This window comes from Podarcis melisellensis, assembly GCF_964234715.1.
Source record: "Podarcis melisellensis genome assembly, chromosome: 1".
Classification (NCBI taxonomy): Eukaryota; Metazoa; Chordata; class Lepidosauria; order Squamata; family Lacertidae; genus Podarcis; species Podarcis melisellensis.
Genome location: NC_138528.1, coordinates 13,697,720 through 13,723,510, shown reverse-complemented (window position 1 = coordinate 13,723,510; position 25,791 = coordinate 13,697,720). Strand labels below are relative to the sequence as shown.

The 25,791-nt window shown below is 43.4% G+C and overlaps 1 protein-coding gene and 2 long non-coding RNA genes across 5 annotated transcripts in view; 1 reads left to right on the top strand and 2 right to left on the bottom strand.

Moving 5' to 3' along the window:
* Positions 1-20,786, top strand: part of ASPG (asparaginase) — a 59,493-nt gene extending 38,707 nt beyond the window's left edge. For both annotated transcript variants that reach the window (XM_081911921.1, XM_081911920.1), the window contains exons 12-16: positions 1,254-1,417; positions 8,421-8,507; positions 15,141-15,240; positions 17,107-17,167; positions 18,464-20,786. In XM_081911921.1, coding sequence (XP_081768047.1) covers positions 1,254-1,417; positions 8,421-8,507; positions 15,141-15,240; positions 17,107-17,163 — 408 coding nt within the window. In that variant the 3' untranslated portion in view covers positions 17,164-17,167; positions 18,464-20,786. The remainder of the gene's footprint in view (positions 1-1,253; positions 1,418-8,420; positions 8,508-15,140; positions 15,241-17,106; positions 17,168-18,463) is intronic.
* Positions 1,408-2,892, bottom strand: LOC309373352. Its single transcript, XR_014169992.1, has 2 exons — positions 2,622-2,892; positions 1,408-1,592 (listed from the first exon to the last, which is right to left on the bottom strand). It is a non-coding gene; the product is annotated as an uncharacterized lncRNA (long non-coding RNA).
* Positions 16,494-25,587, bottom strand: LOC309373320. Of its 2 annotated transcripts, none has more exons than XR_014169973.1 (2): positions 24,986-25,587; positions 16,494-16,809 (listed from the first exon to the last, which is right to left on the bottom strand). It is a non-coding gene; the product is annotated as an uncharacterized lncRNA (long non-coding RNA). The 2 variants fall into 2 exon arrangements; XR_014169974.1 differs by lacking the exon at positions 24,986-25,587 and adding an exon at positions 20,392-20,519.
* Positions 25,588-25,791: the final 204 nt, after the last annotated feature.

Below are 25,791 nucleotides of genomic sequence, written 5' to 3'. Positions count from 1 at the left end.
AGCCTTTCAGCAGGGAAAAACAATTACCGTAGATTAGAGCTAGAGTCAGATCAGAATGACTGCTGGCCTTTATATTTTCAAAGGGGAAGCAGCCATCGCTTATGATATCAAGATTGTGGTGTGTTGTTTTTTTTTAAAAAAAACCAGTCTAGTCCTTTGTTTATTTGTTCAGAAGTAGGTCCTGTACCAATCAATAAGGCTTACATGCCCTTAGGTGTGCAGCCTAAGCCTGCATAATACCTTCTTCACTAAACATGACAAATGAATTATATTCTTATACTGACTGCTCCTGTAGGTCTGATCCTGTGGTGCTATATGTTTTTGTGCCTCCCCAAATTTGTCCATTTTTTTTTTAATAATAATGTAAGGGTAGTATTCAACTTTTACTTAAAGGAAGTCCATTGAAATTAAAGTTAGATCCATTGATTTCATTGGATCTGTTCTGAGTAAAAGGTAGTTGAATACCACCCCAATTTTTTTAACTAACTGGAAGGAATTCAACATCCCATGCTTCTGATTGGGCAAGCATTTTGAGTTGCAAGATGGAACGATTTCCTCTTCCCCTGCTGCTGTCCAGTGGCTTCTCTTGTCCTCCCCAAGCCAATGGGGGGGGAGCACAGGGGGAGGAAGGGGCTGTTGCCCTGTTGGGTGAATGGAAGTCCTTGTGCAGGGCTTCTACTGATGAGACTAGTTAGTTGAATCCTACCCCCTCCTTTTACTGACTTCTCCAATAAGTAATGTGGTGCCAATGGCTTTTGTGTGTGGCTAACACTCCCTGCCCAAATTTGCCTGTTAAAAACAATTAATTAAAAAATAGGGTTTTTTTGCCATTCCTGTGGGTCACCTGCCATAACTCTGTGATGCCGAAAGCTTTTGTGATTCTCCCAAGACCCTCAAAATGCAGCTGCAATTATTTTTACACTGCAGCCATACCATGCAGCCTCTGAAGGGTTGATGATGGGTCAATGTGGCTCTCATACTGAAAAGGTTAGCCACCCTCATTATAAGGTCCCCGATGGGGGCTTTTCAACCTGATCATTGCTGTGTGCCTCAGCTGTCCTGGATTGGCCCACAGAAAGAAGACTCAAGAGAGTGTTCTCCATTAGTTCTAGAGTTCATATTAAAAATAGTAAGAAAGCCAGTTTCTTGGCTGGGAAACTGGGAAATGATAAACTGGTCATGTTGCTGAGACCTTCGTTAGATGGATGAATTATTATTATTTAAATACACTCCTTTAAATAAACTTGTCACAGGGTGGCAACCTGAGCTCTGAGGATTATGATGGGCGCACACCTCTTCACGTTGCATCTTGTGAAGGTAATTTGGAGATAGTCAGACATCTGCTGAAGTCTGGGGCAACTGTCTATGCCAAAGACCGATTTGGAGCTACTCCACTGCTGAATGCCATAAAGTTCAGGTATTTATTTCTTAAGTGCAATTTACAGTGCTTTTTTCCTTTAAAAATGTTTAGGGGTACTCTCATTCCACCTGAGACTCAGGAAACACAGTGACAGGAAATGAGGCCGCCATCGGGGCTAGCAACGGAACTGATGATTCACCATGCTATTCAATGGAACTGACGATTCACCGTGCTAGAAAAGAAACAATTTTTTAAAAAAATGTTTTTGTTTCTTCTCCCGTTAGATTCACAAAATGTTTAGGGGTAGGCGTACCCCTGTGTACCCCCAGAAAAAAGCACTGCCAATCAGAAAACCCAAAAAGCCCAGAAATGGGACATCCCAAGGGTGGATTGGGGATGAGCCAGCCTGGGATCCAGCTGCCCTCACAGCTGGCAGGGGCTGGGATTGGGATTGGAGGCTGACGTTGGCACAGGCATCAGGCCCAATCTGCTTCCCTCTGCAGCTGCTGTGGCTGGTCAGGCTGCAGATGTGGCAGTAACTCTCTTGTTGAGCAGCTGCAGCAAGCAGTTTAGATTACTTTGCCTGAGTAGACTTGTACCTGTGGCTGTTGTGAATAAAGTACCGAATTTTTCGCCCCATAGGGCGGGCGCACCGGCCCATAAGGTGCACCTAGGTTTTTTGGGGGGAAATAAAGGGGAAAAAATTATTTCCCCCCCGGCACGAGGCTGGGGCTGGGGCGGGGGAAGCCCCCGGAACAGGCTGCTCTCCGCAAGCCGGGGGAGGGCTCCCGCGGCTTGCACAGAGCTACCCGAAGCCCCGGTGCGACTGCTCAGCGCGACGGGGCTTCGGGGTGCAGGCAGCTCTGCGCAAGCCGGAAGAGCCCGGCGGGAACTCCCGCGGGCTCCTAAGGCTTGCAGATAGCTTTCTGAAGCCTGGAGAGCGAGAGGGGTCGGTGCGCACCGACCCCTCTCGTTCTCCAGGCTTCAGCGAAAGCCTGCATTCGCCCCATAGGACGTACGTACATTTCTCCTCCATTTTTGGAGGGGAAAAAGTGCTTCCTATAGGGCAAAAAATACGGTACCTTTGAATTTAGTCCTATGCACCCAGGTAATAGGATGTATAGAATTGCAACCAAAGTCAGTTGGCATGCTTTCTTAATAGGCGTTATGACAATCTTGTTAGCTAGCCAAGCTGTTCAGATACAGGAAAATTTGCCAAGAATCTCTTAAAATTCTCTAGGAGCAAGTTAAACAGACTTACTGCTGAACAGAGATGGCCCTTGTCCAGCACACCTATGCAAAATATTCCTGCAAACAGCTCTCTCTCTCTCTCTCTCTCTCTCTCTCTCTCTCTCTCTCTCTCTCTCTGTATGTGTGTGTGTGTGTGGTTAAACCACACCCAGTCACTGCCTGAGGAATTTCACATAAGTTTGTTATTCAAATTCTTAAGCTTTACCACTCCCATAAGAAACTCCTACTGGGGACTCTTGATCTTTTTAAAGCTGCTGAAAGGCAGGTTGGAAGAGAATGAAGCCGGGTTTTAGTTCAAGCTTATGCTGCTGTCAGGTTGAGAGAACGACCTGAATCATTTGTCAGTTTGCAGAGACTGTAATGATAGCTTCAGGCCTACTCTGCCAGCTAACTTTACTGCTAAGCTTAAGGTGGAATTGGATGGTTGAAAACCTATGGAATCAGTTAGATGCTACTTTTGCAGTTGGAACTAGATTGTGGAATTAATTGTACAAAAAAGGGGGAATCAAACTTTAATAATATTTTAACACTTACCAATACAAGTACATATAACTGGAGGTGCAGTATTCTATATTGGAGGAAGAAACTTGGTGGTTATTGCAATCCAGCTCTCTCCCCTGAAGCAATACCCGCTTATATGTCAATATTCCAAACATGATATGGAGCCAGTTAGATAAAAAAAAAAAAGCCCTGGCTATATTGTAACGTCCGAGATACTGCTTTTCCCCAAGGCACTGTAGTATTCTTTGCCTCTAATATGACATCATCCATATAGCTGTAGTGATAACTACAAAGTTGCTCTCAAAGTATTTACTCTCTGAAGCCCTAGAGCAATCAGTTCTGAAGCATATCTTGAAGTATTTATATAAACAGTGGAATGAAGTTAGTGCATTTTTCCACAGTTCCTTAGTGTTCTGATGAGATCTGACAGCAGTTTAGGAACAACTTGCATCCAACTGGAAGCATGACAGTGGAATCAATTCAGAAGAAGATATTTAACAGTATATAATGCCAAAGGCCAGTTCACAAAGTTTGAAATGTTGGAACATTGTATGCATGGTACAGTGTATATATATATATATATATATATATATATATATATATATACACACACACACACACACACACACACACACACACACAATTTTCCATAAACCATTTCCTCACAACAAATGAAAAAAGTGGAAAGATTGTGGGAACCTGATACATATTATGGGGTGTGGGGTTATGTGTAAGAGGCAGCATGCACAGGCATGGGACATGCAGTGTTGCAATCTTTCCAGATTTCCAACTGAGGAATGAGAGCCCTATCTTGTCCTGGCTCTTTACAATCCTAGTCCTTGAAGACTCTTGTTATGTGGTGCGTCCACCTTTTGAAGTCTGTTCTGTCTGGGGCGTGATAGGTCAGTTCATTGCTTTTTGCAGGAGAACCAAGGAGCCAAAGGAATGAAGCCGTTCAGGTTTTGGAGTGGGTTACAGCTGCATTTCTTTAAGTGGTAGGTGGGAAATGTGCTTGTGAACTCACCCCCCCCCCATCTCTGTAATGCGTCACTCAGATTCTTCAGGCCCAGTGCAGGTGGGGCCATGAAAAACCATTTAAAAGCATTTGCTGGATTAAAAGATGTTGTAAGTCTTATGCCCTCCAATTCTGATTATACCACAATTACTAGAATCATGCTTAACTAGAATCATGTTTAGCAAGTATAAAGTGCTTTCCACCTTCGCCGCATCAAGCAATTGGTCCCTTACCTTTCCCACCCCCACCTGGCCACAGGGATCCATGCCACGGTCACCTCCAGGTTTGACTACTGTAATTCGCTCTACGCGGGGCTGCCCTTGAAGCTGTCCCAGAAACTCCAGCGGGTGCAGAATGCTGCAGCGAGGCTCCTCACAGGATCTCTGCCATGGGAGCATATTCACCCAGTGCTTTTCCAGCTGCACTGGCTCCCGGTGGAGTACAGGGTCAGATTTAAGGTGCTGGTTTTGACCTTTAAAGCCCTTCATGGCCTAGGACCCTCGTACCTACAGGACCGCCTGTCCCGGTATGCACCGCAAAGGCCCTTAAGGTCCATAAATAGCAACACCCTAGAGGTCCTGGGGCCTAAGGAAGTTAGATTAGCCTCAACCAGAACCAGGGCTTTTTCAACACTGGCTCCGGCCTGGTGGAACGCTCTGTCTCATGAGACCAGGGCCCTGCAGGATCTGATTTCTTTCCGCAGAGCCTGTAAGACAGAGTTGTTCTGCCTGGCCTTTGGCTTGGAGTCAATTTGATTCCCTCCCTCTCTTTTTTATTTTTTCCTTTCTCCTCCTGTGATGAGGCTGCATTTTAATGTTTTAATGTTGTATTTTAATCTTGTTTTTAAGTTGTATTCATTCAACTTTTTTATTATTGGTTGTTAGCCGCCCTGAGCCTGGCCTTGGCTGGGGAGGGCGGGGTATAAATAAATTTTATTATTATTATTATTATTATTTAGTAGAGTGGTTCCTGGTTCAATCCCTGGCATCTCCAATTAGAACATAAGTAGAGCCTGCTACACTAGGTATGTGGTCATAGAATCATAGAGTTGGAAGAGACCACAAGGGCCATCGAGTCCAACCCCCTGCCAAGCAGGAAACACCATCAGAGCACTCCTGACATATGGTTGTCAAGCCTCTGCTTAAAGACCTCCAAAGAAGGAGACTCTACCACACTCCTTGGCAGCAAATTCCACTGTCGAACAGCTCTTACTGTCAGGAAGTTCTTCCTAATGTTTAGGTGGAATCTTCTTTCTTGTAGTTTGGAACCATCTAGTTCAGCATCCTGTTCTCACAGTGGCCATGGGAATCCCACAAGCAAGACCTGTGTGCAATAGCACTCTCCCCTCCAGTTTCCAGAAAGTGGTATTCCGGAGCATACTGCCTCTGATTGCAGATAGTAAGACTGAGAGAGACCTCTGCCAGAAACCTTGGAAAGCTACTGCCTGAAAGTTGACAGTAGTGGGCTTGATAGGCCAATGGTCTGATTTGGTTTAAAGCAGTTCCATATGTGCATAGGTAGGCCAGTCTTTATTTATCACTCCTCTCAGAGTTGTTTCCACCAACCTCCCATCCAGGCACTAAGCCAGAGTATTCGCCATTGGCAGAAGCTTAGGAGTTTCCAGAGCAGTCACTTGCAATCTCATATCACAGCTTAAAAGTTGAGGCTGGGAAATTTTGATTAAGGCAATCCAGAACAAGCTAACTGTGCTTAAGTCTGATTTAAATCAGTAGGGTGGGTTAAATAGGCTCCGTTATTTTAAAAAGGCTCCTAGCATTTATGTCATAAATGTTAACTGGCTGCCATTTGTTTTCAGGTTCAATTCATAGTGCTCATTTGGGCTTATGAAGCCTGATGTGGCTCAGGACCACAATACAACCAAGGTTAGCTCCTTACATTAGAACCTGCCTTGCCTTTATGATTGTCACCTGAGGCACTTCTTTCTTACTTTCTCCAAGAAAAGTGCAGAGTGTGCCAGCAAGGAGACAGGTCTTTTTAGTGGTAGCCCCCACCTCCTCTAATAATCTCCCCAAGGAGTTCTGCCTGGTGCCTATGTTATTAGCTTTTCAATGCCAGGCCAGGACGGTTTTGTTTTCTCAGACTTTTTGTTTTTGAAGTGATGTGATTTTTAGTCTGTTTTGGTGTTTATCTTTTATTTGGATGGGGAAATGTATGTATGTATAACCCTGCAGCTCAGAGCTGCTTGGGTTATGTTGCATTGTGGAACACAGCACTTGTTGCTACCTGAAAGAGAGAAAAATGTACTTGATGATCTTGCTGTGTCTCAAGAACCCTTGTGATGAAATATTTAAGATAACAAGCAAATGAATGAGGTCTATAATTGCAGTAGCAGTTAATAATATATCTCATGGAATGAAGTATTGCGAAACCATTTTTTTCAGAGAAGGGAAATTGCTTGGTAGTATGATTTAATATTTATTTTCCACTTATCGACAGAAGCAAAAAGAAAAGAAGAAGAAAAATACTTTTTGGAAAGTCTTATTCTTCATATGTGATAATGTACTATCTTGGTCATATCTGCCAGCCCTTATGCAAGTTTGTATGTGTCATTTCCCTTGAAGTAAACAATAGGGAGCAGTTTTGTTGTTGTTGTTTAGTCGTTTAGTCGTGTCCGACTCTTCGTGACCCCATGGACCAGAGAACGCCAGGCACCTCTGTCCTCCACTGCCTCCTGCAGTTTGGTCAAACTCATGCTGGTAACCTCGAAAACACTATCCAACCATCTCGTCCTCTGCCGTCCCCTTCTCCTTGTGCCCTCCATCTTTCCCAACATCAGGGTCTTCTCCAGGGAGTCTTCATGAGGTGGCCAAAGTACTGGAGCCTCAGCTTCACAATCTGTCCTTCCAGTGAGCACTCAGGGTTGATTTCCTTCAGTATGGAGAGGTTTGATCTTCTTGCAGTCCATGGGACTCTCAAGAGTCTCCTCCAGCACCATAATTCAAAAGCATCAATTCTTCGGCGATCAGCCTTCTTTATGGTCCAGCTCTCACTTCCATACATCACTACTGGGAAAACCATAGCTTTAACTATACGAACCTTTGTTGGCAAGGTGATGTCTCTACTTCTCAAGATGCTGTCTAGGCCTGTCATTGCCCTTCTCCCAAGAAGCAGGCGTCTTTTAATTTCGTGGCTGCTCTCACCATCTGCAGTGATCATTGAGCCCAAGAAAGTAAAATCTCTCACTACCTCCATTTCTTCCTCTTCTATTTGCCAGGAGGTGATGGGACCAGTGGCCATGATCTTCGTTTTTTTGATGTTGAGCTTCAGACCATATTTTGCGCTCTCCTCTTTCACCCTCATTAAAAGGTTCTTTAATTCCTCCTCACTTTCTGCCATCAAGGTTGTGTCATCTGCATATCTGAGGTTGTTGATATCTCACAGATCCTACATGCTACTTCTGAATTTCTTGGTTAGGCATCAGGGTAGTTTAAAGCCTTTTTGCCTCTTGGAAAGTCTGAATGTGATACTGTAATGTGCTTATACACAGGCATAGGATATAACACAGTAATTATGCAAGAGGATCCCTTGTTCTCTTTCCCCAGGGAGTTGGGCCCATCTTGCGTACTGGGCACAGCCATTGCTGACGCTGATCCTGTTCTAGCACAGCTGCCACCAAATCTCTACATGGCTGCTCCACTGAGCAAAGGGCTGTTTTGATTGATAGGGAGCCATGAAAATGGGAATTAAGTTATGGTCAACTCTGTGTGTCCCATGTTTAAGACCACTGGCCCTTCAATCTGAGTGTTGGTGCAGCCATATGCCAACTAGGAGTGTTGTCGCAAAGAGAGTTTCCCTTTCTTCTTCTTTTACTCCCTGAAAATGCCCACTTGACTCACAGACTGAGAAGAATTTTGTAAAGGGATAGCTATCTCCATCTTGATCTAGGAGTTTCCCAGGGCCATCCCCTTGGCCACCCTCTGCTGGAGACAGAGTGTTTGGAATTTAACACTTGATGCAGCTAAATATTACACTTGGAGAAGATTTGGCACAGTTTGTGTTTACTTACGACTGAATGATGGGCATGTTGCACTGACCACAAATTCACAAACATGCCTGAGTTTGATTGACAAGTAGGCATTGATATAAATCTTTCCTACATCATGTTATTTGTCATCAGTGTGACTTACAGGTCCCCTTCTGAAGAGAAAAATCAATATGGGAAATGGCTCTTAGATCCAGTTTATCAAAGAGTTGTTTCCGTGTTAGCATGCTACAGATATTTCTATTAAGCTACTGGCGTGGTTAAAAATAAGTTCATCCACTTTCTTAAAGGCACCACGATGTGATCCGCTTGCTACGCACAACGGGAGCTCACCTTTCAAGCCAAGAGCTCGTGAATGTTGGAACAGAACTCTGCAGGTATGAAAAAGTCATTTTTAAATGTCTTCAGATGACATTGCACTGTCTCTATAAACTAGTTGACACATGGAATGACATCGCTTGATTTGTCCACACTCATTTACTGTACATTTGATGACCAGCAGCTGAATGAAGTGATTTGAAAGTTCTTTATTTATTACATTTATATCCCCACAACAACCTTGTGAGGTAGGGCTAGGTTGAGAGGCACTGACTGGCCCAAGGTCACCCCATGAGCATCAAGGCTGATTCAAACTCTGGTCTGGCAGGTCCTAGTCCTGCATTCTAGCTACTACAGATTTTATATCTGCGATTGCCCATTCACACAGCACATGCCATGTCATTGCTTACTACTGTAGTCATCAAGATAATAACAGATGTAAACCAGGACTTTGTTCACCATTGTATAAAGGTGGCAGTGGAATGATTAAGGATAGTTGGTTAACTATTAAAACTGGTCTGTAAGAGAATACAAATTTCAGCCATTTCGAGTTTGGTTTTTGTCATAAAATTTGGGTTGCAAAATGGTTGCTGTTTTGCTTTTAAGGCTCTCAAGCACTGGAGTGTCAAATGTTCACAGGAAAGTTAAAAGTTCAAGGGTAGATGTTTTGTTTAGGAAGTTTTGTACCAGATGTTGTGCACATGAGGGTCAAAAGTTCATTCTAGGATTTCTGGCAATTAAAGGGAAGTAATTGTTAACCAAACTCTCCTCATTTTGTGATTGACTGAAACGCTGAGAGGAAGGGGGAGTGAAAATATTGTATATAAGCCACAGTTAATCAGAATGTTGTGGAGTCAGGCTTGGAATCTGCTATGTCAAATCTTACCCACCTTCCAGGATTATTAAAGGAGGCAGTTAATCCACTCCCCTTACGTTTTTTTTCCACAAATAAATTGACCCTACTCTTAGCTTCTTCTGCCCTCTGAAGGACTTGTTAAACTGGTTGGCCATACAGAACAGCAAAATGCTTTGAGACTTTCAAGAACAACCAGAAAAATAAAACAGCGTATGATGCAATTTTGTACCAAGGTGTTCTGTTAGCCCTGACTGGTTTTTCACTTCATATATTTTGTTGTTTCTCCACGGCTTCTTTTAAAAAATTAACTATTTTTAAAGATTGGAGTGGATTTTTGGAGCTCTTTGTTGACTAACCAGGTTTCATAGCACAGAAAAATATATAACACAAATATACCAATCCATTCTGAAAATGACTCTGCAAGTTCTTATTTGACCGGAGATTATGTTTGATCGACATCTCTGTTACTGTAACTAGTAAAAAATGAGGTCAGCCTTGACCCTTTCATATTTGGTTGCTGCCCCAAAGGGGGGGGGGGAATGCAAGGGGCTGATGGAGGGAGGGGGAAAGAAGCAACCAAATTCCCTTTTTCTTTCTATCTCTGCCCCCCCTCCTATATATCAAAATGCCAGTTAATGAAATCCAAGGATGCTTTCCTTCAGGCCTGTTATCATAGCCCATCTCCAGGCTAAAATGCTGTTCAATTCTGATCACAGCTGTCGGGAAAAATTATGATTCTGACAGAACTTTGACCATGCCTCTAATACCTGATTATCCTTCTGGAGAAATAAAATATGGAGTGGGGTTTTTATTATCTTAATCTGTCATCTGTCCCAGCGGTTACGGAGACTGCATAAAGAGGCATGGCCAGGCCAGCTAATAGGAACCGTATCCTTGAATGTGCTCGAGGCAGAATTATCTCCCTCTCACTCGAAATCACTACCCTGCTTATCAAGGCTCTTCACCAACAGAGAAGCATAATCTCTTCACTATCTGGGTGACACTTTTCAGCTATAAACATCTCAATCTCCCACAGAGGCTTAATATGCTCCTTGTGAGGAGTTCAGGTAAAAGGATATACAACAGCTTCAGGGCGGCAGTGGTGGTGGGGAGATGAGAAGAGGGACCTTTGCCTCTTAGGATGGGCCTGTACAACTTGCAACCTACCACGTCACCTGTCATGTATTGTGGTTTGCAAGGTGCTAGACAACCCATTCAATTTTGCATTATTAGATGGGCAGAACCCCTGCCCCCACCAATTTTTTTAGCCCTTGATGCTCATACTAGGCTTGAGAGCCAGTGTGGTGTAGTGGTTAAGAGCGGTAGACTCGTAATCTGGTGAACCGGGTTCGCGTCCCCACTCCTCCACATGCAGCTGCTGGGTGACCTTGGGCTAGTCACACTTCTTTGAAGTCTCTCAGCCCCACTCACCTCACAGAGTGTTTGTTGTGGGGGACGAAGGGAAAGGAGAATGTTAGCCATTTTGAGACTCCTTCGGGTAGTGATAAAGCGGGATATCAAATCCAAACTCCTCCTCTTCTTCTTCTTGAAGGCTGTGTTAGGCTTTGCAGGTCACAAGTTGCATAGTCATGTCTTACCATGTACATTTTGGAGGTCACAAGTTGCATAGTCATGTCTTACGATGCACATTTTAGAGAAAGATGGATGCCAACAAAATATTTCATAGAATCATAGTTGGAAGGGAGTCATCTAGTCCAACCCTCTGAAATATAGGAATCTTATCTAAAGCATTCAAGACAGATGGCCATCCAACCTCTGCTTAAAAACTTACAATGAAACACCAAGTCTACCACTTCCTGAGGTAGTCCATTCCTCTGCCGAATTGCTCTTACTATCAAAAAGCTCTTCCTGGTGTTTAACTGGAATCTCCTTTCTTGTAACTTGAAACCATTGGTTTGAGTCCTACTCTCCAGATCATGATAAAACAAGCTTGATTCATGTAATGGTCCTTCTTGAAGATGGCTATTATATATCTCCTCCTCTTAGTCTTTTCTTATCCAGGCTAAATATCCACAGCTCCTTCAACTGTTCCTCATAAGGCTTGGTTTCAGTCTGTTGGTTCCAGTCTTGGTTGCCCTCCTCTGCACACGTTCCAGCTTCTTAAATTGTGGTGCCCAGAATTGGACACAGTATTCCAGGTGTGATCTGAGGAAGGCAGAATAGAGTGGTACTATGACTTTCCTTGATCTGGACACTATACTTCTGTTGATGCAGCCTAGAATAGCATTAATCTTTTTTTTTTTTTTGCTGCTGCTGCATCGCACTGTTGACTCATGTTAAGCTTGTGGTCCTCCAAGACCCCCAGATTCTTTTCACATGTACTGCTAGTAAGCCAGGAGTCTTATATTTGTGCAGCTGGTTCTTCTTGCCTAAGTGCAGAACCTTGCATTTGTCCCTATTGAAATACATTTTGTTAGTTTGCGCCCAGTTTTCCAATCTGTTAAGGTCATATTGAATCTCAATTTGGGTTGTGTCATTTGTGTGTGGCCTTTTGAATTACTTTTATTCATTTGGTATTCTTAGACTAGAGACAGATGTGAGAGATTCCCATCCCTCCACCCTCCAAGAGGCTTGATGTTTCAGGTGATATAAATCACTCACTCTTGCTTTTGGTGTAGTACTGAACACTAACTAGGCTTCTACAGGCTTCCTACCCCTAGAATTTAGCCACTGAGCTACAATTTCTTACAAAACCTGGCTCCTATGTCTTTATTAGTGTTTTAATTAAATAAATTGGTTTCACTTACCCTCTCCTTGAACATCTGCTTAACTTGCCTTGACGTTTTGTTAGCTGGGACTCCCTTTAGCTTATGCCCCAAGAGCCTTTCCAGTTTTGGGAGATAGTTTCACAACTGGAGGGGGTGACTGCTGACAATGCCTGTCTGCCTTGCTTTGCCTTGCCTTGCCAAGGCTGATCATAGCGATCAGAATGAAATGGAGAAGGATGAAGTTTTTAAGGAGTCTATTGAACATTCCGCTTTATGAATTACACTGCAGAGATGCTAGCAGTGGTGCTGGTGGCTGGTGCTCATTGGGAACTGGTGGGGTGGAAGGCAGAAGTTCAGAGCCAGCGGCAAGCAGAGGCAACCCCTGACTAACCATACTCAGTGAAAATCCACTGAAGTTAGTGGATATGATTAACTTAGGTTAATTAACTCCAGTGGGTCTACGCTGAGTAGAACTTAAGTTGAGTACAGCTCCAAGCTTTTGAGAGGACTTCAGCATCCTGCTCTGTTGATCGTTCCATCAGGCAAGCATTTCAACTTGCCAGAAGGAATTATTCTTGCTCTCCTTCCACACACTTCTGGGGGGTTCTCCCAACACTCCCCTGAACAATTTTTTTTTGGGGGGTGTGCTAGCAGAGGAGAGGGGAAAGCCCTGTTGTGGAAGTGGAAGTCGTTGCACAGGCTTTCACTGATGGGGCTCACCCTTTTCCATATTTGGTTGCAAATTTTGGTATTTTTTCTGTCCCTTTGCAACTGATGTGCCCATGCTTTCCTTACAGGCGCAAATGGAAGCATGGGAAGCAGGTTAAGAACACCAAATTGTCTTTTGAATGTGGCCAAGAAAAAGTGCCTTCCTAACCCCCCCAACAGCTTTTTATCAAGTTGCATCTTAAAGGGGCTTACCATTCATGCCACTATCAGTTTGCTGGTGTGCCCTCTGAACTCAACCAGAGCTAAAAGAATTGTTTTTGTTTTGCCATTTTAAAACCCGGAAATATTGCTCCTTGCTATAAGAGGATCTTAGGCTTATGTATGAACCCAGCTTCATAAACTACATTCTCAACATTTTACTTAGCGTTGTTTTAGTAACAAGTCTTTATTTTAATACATGAAATCCAGCTGAAGACTTATTCATTAGGCGCACTTATGAAACTTTCAACGTATTACTAATCTTGTGTATATCTAAGATGGTGGAAAAGACATGATTAGCGATGCAGCTGATGAAAGAGTTTTGCTTAATCTCCTGACTCATAATGAAGGAAAGGACTGGAATCTTAAAAGGCGATTTTCCCATGCAAGGAGCATAATTAACCCCATATATGAATCGCGAGGAGAGTAGTTTGGCTAAATAAATGACCAGCGCCAATCAATTCCATTCTTTTTAATTGTGATGTCTTCATTTGGTAGGCATCAGGGAGGGCAATATCCCATTTAAATGTAAGTACAGTATCTCCATCTCTGTAGTGGGCAAAAGCCTTTATTTAAAAAAATGACACAAAGAATAAAAAAATATTAAAATAGAATTTGTTAAAAATGTGTATGTGGACACTATGCTGGCCTAGATTGGCCTTTGGGCCTTAGCCTGATCCAGCTGGGCTTATTGACACCTCTTTTGCCCTCTAGGCTGGCATCCCTCAGAAGGCCAGGTTTGTCTGGGGAGGAGAAAGGCCTTCAAGCTGCTAACTCCTGCTTTGCACCTTTCATGAAATTAAAGTTAACATGCTTTTGTAGCACATTTGCTGTTATGCTGCGTTCAGGCAGTGAATTCTAAAGTTCTTTTTAAAAATGAAAATGAAGCAATTTGAATGCCGTCTATCCCACTTAAACTGCATGTCATGAGCTGAATCTTGTGTTGTTGTGAAATATGAAACTGCCTGTGCCTTTTCCCCTTTGGTCATGGGCACACCCACTGGGTGAAACTGGCCTGTTGAAAGCTTCTTCCTGTACACTCCTATTCATTTATGCGCCTGATTCATCAACAGTGTTGCTAGCTCAGCTGTTTGGAGCTTTTGTAACCTTGTCCTGCTTCTTCTGGCAGCCATCCCCAGCCTTTTGTTTGTCATCCTTTTTGGAGGTACATTGTTCCCAGTGCACAGAATTGGATGCCATCAGCCCTAGCAAGCATGACCAATGGTTAGGGAGGATTGTAGTTGCATTTAAGCAACATCTGGAGGGCCACAGGTTCCCCAGGCCTGCTGTAGAAGTTTGAATGAGTTTCTAGGTCAATATTTTTTGGGCTAAATGCATTAAGAATTGTTAATGGGTCCTGGGAAGAGAAAGCTGGATGTCAAATCAGTTTCCCTACTCCATTTTGGATTGGGAAACTGATGCTATGTAAAGCAAAGGTAGCCATGTTGGTTCACAAGGAGCCGACCTCAAAGTCACAAAATAGTGGCAAGCTTTCAAGCTATTGTTGTTGTTTAGTCGTGTCCAACTCTTCATGACCCCATGGACCAGAGCACGCCAGGCACTCCTGTCTTCCACTGCCTCCCGCAGTTTGGTCAAACTCATGTTTGTAACTTCAAGCTATACAGAACTGTTTATCAGGCAGAATCACGTTGGATGTTGTTGCCATAAATTCATCCTGGAAACTTTTGTTCTAAGAGTGAGATTGCAGACACTTATTATACTTCTCCAAATCAATACATCTTTGTCATTTCACATTGATGTCTCAGTCCTAAGCATGTTTTCTCAAATATAAATGATATGGATTTAAAAGCAGGCGTGAGGAACCTCCTGCCTGTAGGTCAAACTAGACTTCAAAGTATATTTAGAATTGCAGTCTAAATTGAGATTTAAATTTGGAATTAACTGTTGTTTCTGGTGCTGAACGCATTGGAAAATATTATTTTCCTTGGTGATAAGCTACCTCCAATGGAGTTGTGGATAGAGAGGGTCCTGTGTTTGAGATTGATAGGCTGGTCTGAAGAACAACATTCAAAACATTCAAAAGCCCCATTCCTTCACAAGTCATTTGGTTTGAAAGCCTTGGCAGCAACACATTTGAATCTGTTTTAAATTTGGAAAGCAGATTGTACTGCTTTGAACACGGAAGATAAAATATATATTCTTCCCTCTCCCCATGCCAGTCTTGCTTTTAATGGAGATGTTGAAGGACTGCTGGCCTGGCATCTGGCTGGTGTGGATCTCAACCATCCTGGTTATGATGGGAGCACTCCATATGCCGTGGTAAGTGTGCGATTGCTGTAATATGTCAGATGGACGTCCTGTTCAATATGTATGTTAAATCAAACACCTCTTCGGTTCTAAGGCAAATCTCCGAAGAGCCCCGCATCAACTTTAGAGGTTTCTGAAATGGCTTTGCACATGATTCAGTGGAGCTGCAAGAGCAGGAGGCCCTCGAAGGCCTTGGTCAGTGGTCAGCAATCCAGTGTCCTCCAGGTGCTTTTGATTATAACACTCATGGCTCATGGCAGCTGCAGCCTAAAGCAACTGGAGAGCATCAGCCTAGAACGCATGGGTTGGGTCCAAGCAGTTTTCCCCTTACCTCGCTCTTTTCCGAGGGAAAACTCACTCTTTAGCAATGCATTGGAATAAATGGCAATTTGGTAAAAACCTGAATTGTCATTTGTTCCAAACAAGTGCTAAAGAGCATTTCCCCCCAGGGAAGAACAGCAGGACAAGAGGAAGTGTTTATAAGCCCTTAGAGCAGTGCCTGGAATGAACTACCGGTAATTCAGATTAATTAATTCATTGAATTAGTTCAAAATCTCTGAGATACATCAGGAACTAGAGGAGGAGACTCATGAAGTCTTTTCCAGATCTTTCCCCTCCCCCTTCATCTCTGCTGTCTGGAACTTAATGGGGGAAGCAGGGAGACTTGGAAAAGGCTTTGAGCAAACAGGAGCTCATGAGCTGTCTTAAAGGTTTTGCAAAAGCCTCTTTGAGGTAGCTCCTCTGAGCAAGCTTCTTCAAAGGGTGCTTTTGCACAGCCCTTTAATGGTGAGCAGATGAGTGAGGATAAAATCCTGCTTCCTTGGGAACAGAATTGCATAGCCAAGGCAGGATTAAACCCTGCCCTCCCACCCATCAGCTGATGTCAGCTGCTGTTGGTGGGTGGGTGTGGTCTGGGGGAAATGATATCATGTGCCAAATGGACTCCCTGGCAGGCCAAGATTGGCCTGCAGTCCAGAGGTTCTTCATCCCTGGTGTAAACAGAACCACAAGGGCATTCTCCAGTGCCTATGCTGATGTTTCGAAATGGCAGGGCCTCTAGGGAAATAACAGGGCCAGCAAGAAAGAAAGTGTGCAACTGGGTGATTGCTCAGGGTTTTGTGCAAGTACCTGCTCAGCTTTTGTGCGCAGGGGAAAGGGCTCTGATTCTAATACTTCTAGATTGGTGCTAAATCACATAGACAGTAGGCTAGGGAGAAAGTTACTGTCTACTCATAGCTTTAATGGAATGAAAAATCTCAATTGAGTTTGTGTGGTACAGTATAGTTATTTATATAGCTATCTGTTTTTTGAACTTCTAGTCTGCCAACTCAGCTGAAAGAACTCTCTAGTACACCATTTAAAAATTACATAGTATGCAATAAAATACACATAAAGTCTCTTAATGGATAAACAACCATAAAAGTTAATAGAAAGCAAGGAAAACAGCAGAAATTAAAACCACTTGATTTCTAGGCTCAAAAAGAAAGAGACCCGTTTCTAGCGATCCATCTTCTAAACCACTGATCTCTTTTTCAAGCCATCTTCAGCACTCTGGAAATCATCCAACCTATCACTGTAAACCTGATGAAGAGAAAAGATTTCTATCATTTTCCTAAACTTTCCAATTGGCCAATCCTGGTGACCTTTTCTTGGGAGAGGAATATGCCACCCCTGAAAAGGCCCTGTTAGTAGATTCCAGTTTGACCTCAGGTGTTGAAGAGATCTGAAGCAGAGGCTTTTCGCTGAAGTGTGAAGCGTATAGACGGTGCATATGGGAGCAGCATGTTTAGGTGCCTCTGTGTGATTTGTTCATGTGTATGAGCACCTATGTGCAGATGGCATAGCAGCACTTACTACTATCGCAACCTTTTCTTGTAGGCAAGAGCTGCAAATCGCATGAAAGTCATGGAGTTTTTATGTCAGCTGGAGGCCTAATTTGGTAAGCCTTATGCTTTGAGAAACAACCACCACCAATGTTTGGCGGTGTGCATGTGGGTCATTCGTTCCATGAGGAATGTTTGGTTTGGGAAATGGACTGAGTTGGGACCACAGTCCTCTGGTTTGAGTTCATAGCAGCAAATATCCATCTATTTTATCATTACTTGGTGGGCTAAGGTGTCTTGCATGCTGACTAAGCAGATGGCTAAATACAGTCAACTTTGAAGGCACCAATTCGGGGGATCTCAGGATTTGGAAAATAGATCATTGCCATCAAAGCTAACAGCACTGCCCGTTTGGGAGGACAATCCTTGTGTGCACTAGTCTGTAAAGGCTGCATCACATGTACACCTAAGGTTGTGGTATACACACACACACCCCGATTATGTATTCCCTATTATGTAAAGTGCAAATGGGACTGGTGGTTTGATTCAAGAGTATCATGCTGGTAAGCTTGCCATGGAGGCTGGATTGGCCAAGACTCCCTCTTGGAGACAAATGGGGTGTTCTGCTCTGGAGTGTATGAAACCGCCCCAGGGTGGCTTTTCCTCAAGGAAGGCTGTGAAATCCTCCTCCTTGAAATTTCAGGCCATGTCTTAAGTTATTTGAAACATGGCTCCATACCGTGAAGCAAGTTTCTCTTTGCTTCACGGGCATGTTGAAATGATTTCTGCTACTTATCTCTGTATATTCAACAGTATGCAAACACCTATGGGCAATGATCCTGACTCGCTATGGTGCTTTATAAATGGATTACATCATTCTGTTGGCTGTCTGCTGAAGCAACAAAGTTGTCAGCTCATTTTTTGCACTGGATTTCTGTCATTCTGCAGCCCAACCTCCCCTCCCTACTCACCCACATGTTACAAGGGCAGATCGCTTGTGTTTCAAATTAATAGCTGCGTTTTTAAAAGCTTAAAACAAGAAAGCCACGTTTTATGTATAAAATGTATCTTAAAGGAATAACAATATTCAGTTGAGCAGTATTAAACAGAAAGGTCAATCCTACAGAGGTTCATGTCTTCTGACCATTATTTAATTATTTTTATGACTGGCCAGTGAGAAAGTGGAGAGCACACTTGTCAAATATGCATGTGATACAAAATTTGGAAGAACTGCAAATGCAATAGAGGATTTTATATACAGTTTGAGAAGATACTGATAGGGTAGAACTCTGGAGCGCAATGGGTAATTTTGGGTGGCTGTCATTGTAAAGAGGAAATGTCAACCACTTGCACTCAGACAGTTATCTACCTACCTACCTATTTATCTAATATATTTTCCTGATTTTCTTTAGATACTTGGAGCTTCCCTGAGGCAAGATGGGGAGGAAAGGCACACATCGCTGCAAGCAACACAGATAACAATTGAAGAATGCAAGCTTATGCTCACTGTTTTTAGTAAAGAGAGTCTATTTTCTTATATTTTTTTTAAAAAAGAAGAAACTAATGCTTAGCAAAGGACATTGCAATACTTCAGACTCGGTGCCCATACTAGCCTATTGAATCAATTTGTGTTTTCAGGAAGGAATGTGTGATGATGAAACAAACAGCTGTTCTCAAACCACATATGAAATTGCCTTATAGCAAGTCAGGCCATGGATTCAGTGGGGGCATCATCTGCGATGAATAGACACAGCTTTACAGGGTACCAGGCAGAAATCTTGCCCAGACTTGCTATCAGATATTATTTTAACTTCAGTTGCTGACTATTGGACCTGAGACCTTCTGCAAGCAAAGCAAAGTGCTCTGTTGCAGAGCTACTGTGTCTCACTATAGCTCAGTGGCAAATGACTCAGGGCAGGAGCTTCTTCACAGAAATCTAGACACAGAAATCAAGTTTCACATTTCAGCAGGGGCTACCGTTTTTCAAAAGATGAGATAATCGGGAATTTCAGAGAGAAACATCATTTTTAAAACCAATCTTCTGATTTGCTGTGTACTGCATTAGAAACCTGGTATTAGCTTTCCTCTCAAATTAAGTGGGGGGGGGGGAGCACACACATCAGATTGCTTGAGAGAATTGTGGGGCTTCCAGAAGGGGGAAAAGTCTTTAAAATCTAGAGAGCAAGCCCTCTCAAAATATAGTATTTCACAAGAAATGACATGATAGATATGGATTATGAAGAAGAAGGAGTATGGACTTGATATCCTGCCTTTCACTCCCCTTAAGGAGTCTCAAAGTAGCTAACAATCTCCTTTCCCTTCCTCCCCCACAACAAACACTCTGTGAGGTGAGTGGGGCTGAGAGACTTCAGAGAAGTTTGACTAGCCCAAGGTCACCCAGCAGCTGCATGTGGAGGAGCGGGGAAGCAAACCCGGTTCACCAGATTACGAGTCTACCGCTCTTAACCACTACACCACTAATGCCATGTGTATACTGCCTCTGAAACCAGTGATGGAGGTGTACAGGTTGCAGAGTAGGCAGGAGTGTAATGCACAGCCCCAGAACGTGCTCAGTCACAACAGGATATTGAGTGTTGGTTGGAAGAGAAAAACAGAAAACCCGGGAGCATGGCAAGCTGGCCCCTAAACTTGAGGACTCCTGTTTGGAGATGAGGATACACTCCAACTGGGATGGGTAACCTGTGGCTCTCCAGATGTTGCAGGGAAACAGCTCCCACCATCCCTGATTCTTGGCCATTCTGGCTGGAGCTGATGGAATGCCTTCCCATCAGATGTCAAGGAGATAAGTAACTATACAACCTTTAGAAGAAATATGAAGGCAGCCCTGTATAGGGGAGTTTTTTTAGTGTTTAGTGTTCGATTATGTTTGCATATATGTTGAAAGCTGCCCAGAGTAGCTGGGGTAACCCAGTCAGATGGGCAGGGTACTAAAAATAAAAATTATACTTATTACGGGATTTGAAGTACAGCAACATTTGGAGAGTGACAGGTCCCACTTCCCCTTTCCCATGCTACAACATTTTGTTGAAGGTCGTCACTTGGAGGGTCCCGCTTGCGGTGGTGGTAAAATCTTGGTAATTTGCAAGGAAGTCAAAAGAATGCCAAAATTTGTAAGCATTTTTTGGTGGGCTCTTACCTAAAGAGAAATCTGAGGAATATTTGAAGGAGGTGGCGGTGTGGGTTAAACTACAGAGCCTAGGACTTTATGATCAGAAGGTCGGTGGTTTGAATCCCCGTGACGGGGTAAGCTCCCATTGCTCAGTCCCAGCTCCTGCCAACCTAGCAGTTTGAAAGCAAGTGCAGGTAGATAAATAGGTACCACTCTGGCGGGAAGGTAAACGGCATTTCCGTGATCTGCTCTGGTTCGCCAGAAGCTGCTTAGTCATGCTGGCCACATGACCCGGAAGCTGTATTTTGGCTCCCTTGGCCAGTAAAGCAAGATGAGCGCTGCAACCCCAGAGTCGGCCACGACTGGACCTAATGGTCAGGGGTCCCTTTACCATTACCTTTCAGGGAAGAAAATACATGTAGGTATTTTGAGAACAGCTTAATCGCTTTTGATAAGATTTGTGATACTTTTCAGGGTGTCTTCGTGCATCCTTGTTTCTGCTGCCAGCACATTAGATCTCCCCCACCACTGTGTAATAGTGGGAGTTACTGTGGAAATAATCACGATCTCTTTGCTGTGCCTTTCAATAAAATCTCTAAAAAATATTAGCTCAGCACTAAGTGCTTGTGGGTTTTTTTTAGTGGGGCAGTGAGGAGGAGGAGGAGGATTTATTGATCTGGTCAGTTAACAAGAATGGCAGCCATCAATGGTATTCTGCTGGTGAACAATACCATGACCAAGACAAGTCCTGATTAAATGGACTTAATCTAGCCCAGTATCCTGTTTCCAACAGTGATCAGGAAGACCAGGAGCCCACAATCAAGTCCAAGAAAAGGAAAACACAAAATTATATAATAAAATACTCATAAAAGCATAACCTAGAATATCTACACACACACACACACACACACACACACACACACACACACACCAATTTACGTAAGAATCCACACCAGAAGCAGCCACTAAAAACTTGGCTGGATTATTAACATTTTCCAAATGCCTGGGAAAATAAAAATGTTTTGGTCTGTCCCTCAAAAAATGACAAGAGTTGGTGCCAAGTGAATTCCCCTGATAACTGGGAGCCTATTACATTACTGTCAATTGTTACCCCACACTTCCCCCCCCCATCACTTTCCTAACTGCAAAAGGTCCATTTTTAAAAACGGATTTGTTGTGTGAGAACTCTTTAATTGAAGGAACTTTAATTTCGGGTATGCCGTTGAATCCCTCTTGCAAAACAGTGAGTGTTGGGGGGGGGGGTGATCTATGTCTTTGGAGTCAGTGCTCAGTCCTTTGTCAGAACTCTTGAACATCTTGGATATAAACGGCAACTTCACCATCATCTTGAGGGTTTAGAAATTGCCCCGTGTTAAGAGCAGAGTCCCCAGATGTCTGAGGTGCCTTAATTGTGGGGTATACAAAAACAGTGATTTAAGCCAGTTCACTAGTGCAGAGAATTCCTCTAAAGCACTCATATTTCTAACTTTCTACATACAGAGTTGTTATACTTAACAAGCATCAACTTGGACCGAAGTAGTAGGGAGGGAGGCATGCCAAAGCCACAAATCCTTTTGCTTAAAAAGATTGGCTGACCTGTGTTAACATTGCCGTAGTTATTATGTGATATAAAGAAGAAAATCACCACAACAGATGCTCTCGGAGTGTTTTGTATTGCCTCCCTTTCCTCTTTGCAATTTAATCTTGAATGCATGCAAAGAGAGGCTAAAACCTTGCTGAGAATGTCGCTTCCATATGTCTCCTCCACCCTCCTCCTAGACTGAAATGATGATCCAAGAACTTTGGGTGACTGAAACTATTAACTAGAGTCTAACAGCAATCTGGATTCGCCATGTGCTTCCCTTCAAGCCCCTTGGCAACACAGCCACAGGTGAGAATTACATAACCGGTTTGATCCTAAATTCTGCTTATGCACAGGCTTGGCTCATCCCCTGGGCTGTTTGGGGTTGCACTGTGGAAAAACACGTTTGGAACATGTAGTTTGACCTCCAAACCACACATGGCTGATCCAGCCCAGGATATGAGCTGACGGACAGCTATAGGAGCAACTTTGCCCCAAGCCTGATCGGTCACATTTTCAACATCCATTAAAGTAGTAAATTAAAGGCAAGCAGGTTAACCGTGGTTTACACAGTGGATTAAGCTAATGAGACCCTAAAATAATGATAGAAATAAACATCAAAAGGAAGCCAACTCGGAAAGTGTCTTCCAGGACCCAATTTAAGCTGGCTGTGATGGTGACAGCTTATAAATGAAAATGACAACGTAAACAGAATGTATGTGTGCTGCCTTAATTATGGGGTGTGTGTTTAAGTTTGCTTGCTGAGATCTAAACTCTGTCCACATGCGTGCCTTCATCATCTCCGACATTTTGTTTCTCAACACATTGCTCCTTGTGCAGGCGAGTGACTGCAGACAATGCCTGCATGAGATAGCTCAGGTGGTAGAGCATGAAACTCTTAATCTCAAGGTTGTGGGTTCGAGCTCCACGTTGGGTGAAAGATTCCTGCATTGCAGGAGGTTGGACTAGATGATCCTCAGGGTGCCCTCCAGTTCTGTGATTCTATGAATGTCCCATGCTGTTGTTGGACATGCCTGGGTTATCAGCAGATGTGCACCTGTGCTGACCCCAACACCCCACACACTGCAGGCTTGCAATACATTCGGGTTGTTACCTTTTCTGCTTTTTATATAAGATCTCGCTATAAGCTGAGTTAATGGTAAATCAATCTCGATATCCGTAAAGTGAAAAAATCAAACTGCCTAAACAGACTTCCAAAATCATCTGCTTCAGTCGGTGGAGCTGGCCTTTGGAGAGCAATCAGGTACCTTCAATTGTACTTGTTTTTGGCACCTGCTAAAATCATTCCTGTTTAGACAAGCCTACCCAGATGCTTAGAAATTTGAGGTGACTTTAATCTGTTTTTGTATTTTGTAGTCAGGTTGTGAATTTTTCTTGGTTTTACTGTTTTATCTTTTGTAAACTGCTTTAAAGTTTGATGGGGGAGTTGTTGTTTTTTTGTTTTTGTTTTTACAACCAACTATCAATGTTATGGAACAGATAAAACCAAGCACCAAATCTGGAGGCTGCACGATTTGGTGCCCTCCCTGCTGAATTGCAAGAAATCACTACTAAATTGCACAAACCCGGCTAGGTCTGGAATTGCATGTATAAGCGGGAGCTGTATGTATCATTAAGAGCAAAAGACAAACCAGCTGGATTAGGCCAGTGGCCAATCTAGTCAGGCATCCTGTTCACACAGTGGCCAACCAGATGCCAGCAGGAAACCCACAAGCCCGTCCTGAGAGCAAAAGCGCTCTCTCTCACTGCAGTTTCCAGCAACTCGCATTCAGAAGCATGAGCATGAAATTTATTACGGTCAGAGACCAGCTTGAGAAACACAAATGGAACCACAACCCCAATAGCAAAACAAACATTTAAAACAATATACAGTGGTACCTCAGGTTAAGTACTTAATTCGTTCCGGAGGTCCGTACTTAACCTGAAACTGTTCTTAACCTGAAGCACCACTTTAGCTAATGGGGCCTCCTGCTGCCACCTCGCTGCCGGAGCATGATTTCTGTTCTCATCCTGAAGCAAAGTTCTTAACCTGAAGCACTATTTCTGGGTTAGCGGAGTCTGTAACCTGAAGCGTATGTCACCTGAAGCGTATGTCACCTGAAGTACCACTGTACAACAATGGATTTTAAGTTTAAAAGTGTGATAAGCATATAAACACATAAAAACTTTAAAATAGACTTCCTCAGAGAAATGACCCAAAGCCGCCTGTGGATCCGGGTTTGGGAATTTTCTTAACAAACTAGATTGAATCGGGGGTGGTGGTGTGCACCTACAGATCTGTGCACAGAATCTGGCGACAATCTGGGTCGTCTTGTGGTTTTTGCCTAACAGGAAAAGATCGAATTTTTGCTTTACCAGGAGGTCAGCAAGCCTCTCCAGCAGGGGGTCATGGAAATCGTAAAAGGGACATCTAAAAAATATGTGTTCAGGGCTTCCTATATCCCCCAATGGACAAGCGCAAATTCTCTGGTCATATGGGACTTTTTAAAAGGATCCTTCCAAGACCGGCGAGGTCAGAGCCAAACATTCAGAAGCGATTATTGCCTCCAACGGTGGCAGTGGAACATGGGCATTAACAGCCATAGCCCAATCTAATAGTCAGAGATGCGCATATGTTTCTAAAAAGCTTGGATTTAGCCGATTGGCTATTCAAAGAGGTAAAGTAGGGTGACCGCTGGGTTTGGTTCACCTGCTTTCCTCTCCAAACTACAGGATCAGCAGGGTTGTTTTTGGAGGCAGTTGGATCACAGCCAGCGTGTTTCAAAAGAGGGACAACTGGATTCAGGGCTGCTAACCAGTTTGTTCCACAAGGGTTATATACAATTTTGCTGGCAGGGTTCCAAACACAGGCCTTCAGCAGGGCATCTCCAAAACTAGAGAGAGACAGAGAGAGAAGGGGGAAATCTGGAGGTTGTGATGCCCTTAAGGAGACAGTGCAGAGTTAATTCGCTGTGCCTGAATACGATGCAGGAAACAGTTCCTTCTTGAAGTTTCACAACAACTATAGAATGTTACCAACCTAGATCAGTCATCCACCCCCCCCCCACATTTTTTAAAAATCAAAGGGACTTGCTTATAACAATAGCCAGTGCATACAATAAGTGAGCTGGACAAAAACAGAAGTGCTTCTAGGGAATTATCATATGTGCCCTAGAATAAGAGAACTGGGGATGGGAACTGCTGTTTCTCCTGACCTGGCACCTGCGATTCCAGGACAGCTGTTATAGTCAAAGAGCTTATTCCCAGGCTGGTTGCTGAAGACCTTTCAAGGCATATTTATGAGCCGAATACCAACTTGAGTATGTTGTTTTAAAAGGCATTATTGATTCCAAGAAGATGAGTAAGCCTGCTCAAGCCATGGACTCTGATGATGCTACATGATGCATTGCCCGCCCGTGGCTTGGCACAGCTTCTGCCAATGATAATGTGTGGTAAATGAAGAGTCTTCTGCTGCAACCAATGGGCAAAGCCCGTGGACATGGTGTGATAATTCTGCAAAACACGTCTTGCAAAATGCACTATCCGTCCTACGCAGAAAATTCTGGGGTGAGTTGCAACTTGCAAAGGAAGCAACCCAGGAGATCGCCAAATGATTCATTTTCATTTTCCCTTTGTGATGCATTTAAAGCTTGCTTGGCCAAGAGCACTAGAACTTAAATGGCAAAGTTATACCTGTGTAGGGTTTGGAAAGTTTAGACCAGCTTGTCTGGAACTGATGGCAATTGGAGGGCACCAGGTTTGTTGAAGTCTGGATTAGTGAGAAAGGAGAGCTATGCCAATAAAAGCTGGGTAGACATAATCTTCTGAGCTATGGTTTTTGACTATGCCAGATTTCAAACTGGAGGCACTGTCCCCACAATAAATTGATTTTTATTGTAAAATATTGCCTGTAGTAAATGGTTTTTGGGGCAGTGTCGGGGGGCGTGGGCACAGGAAGGTAAGGATGGAGGAAGCTGTCATTTTTAAAATCTCTGTTACTCATTTTTCCAATATTAATTTCAGTTGCC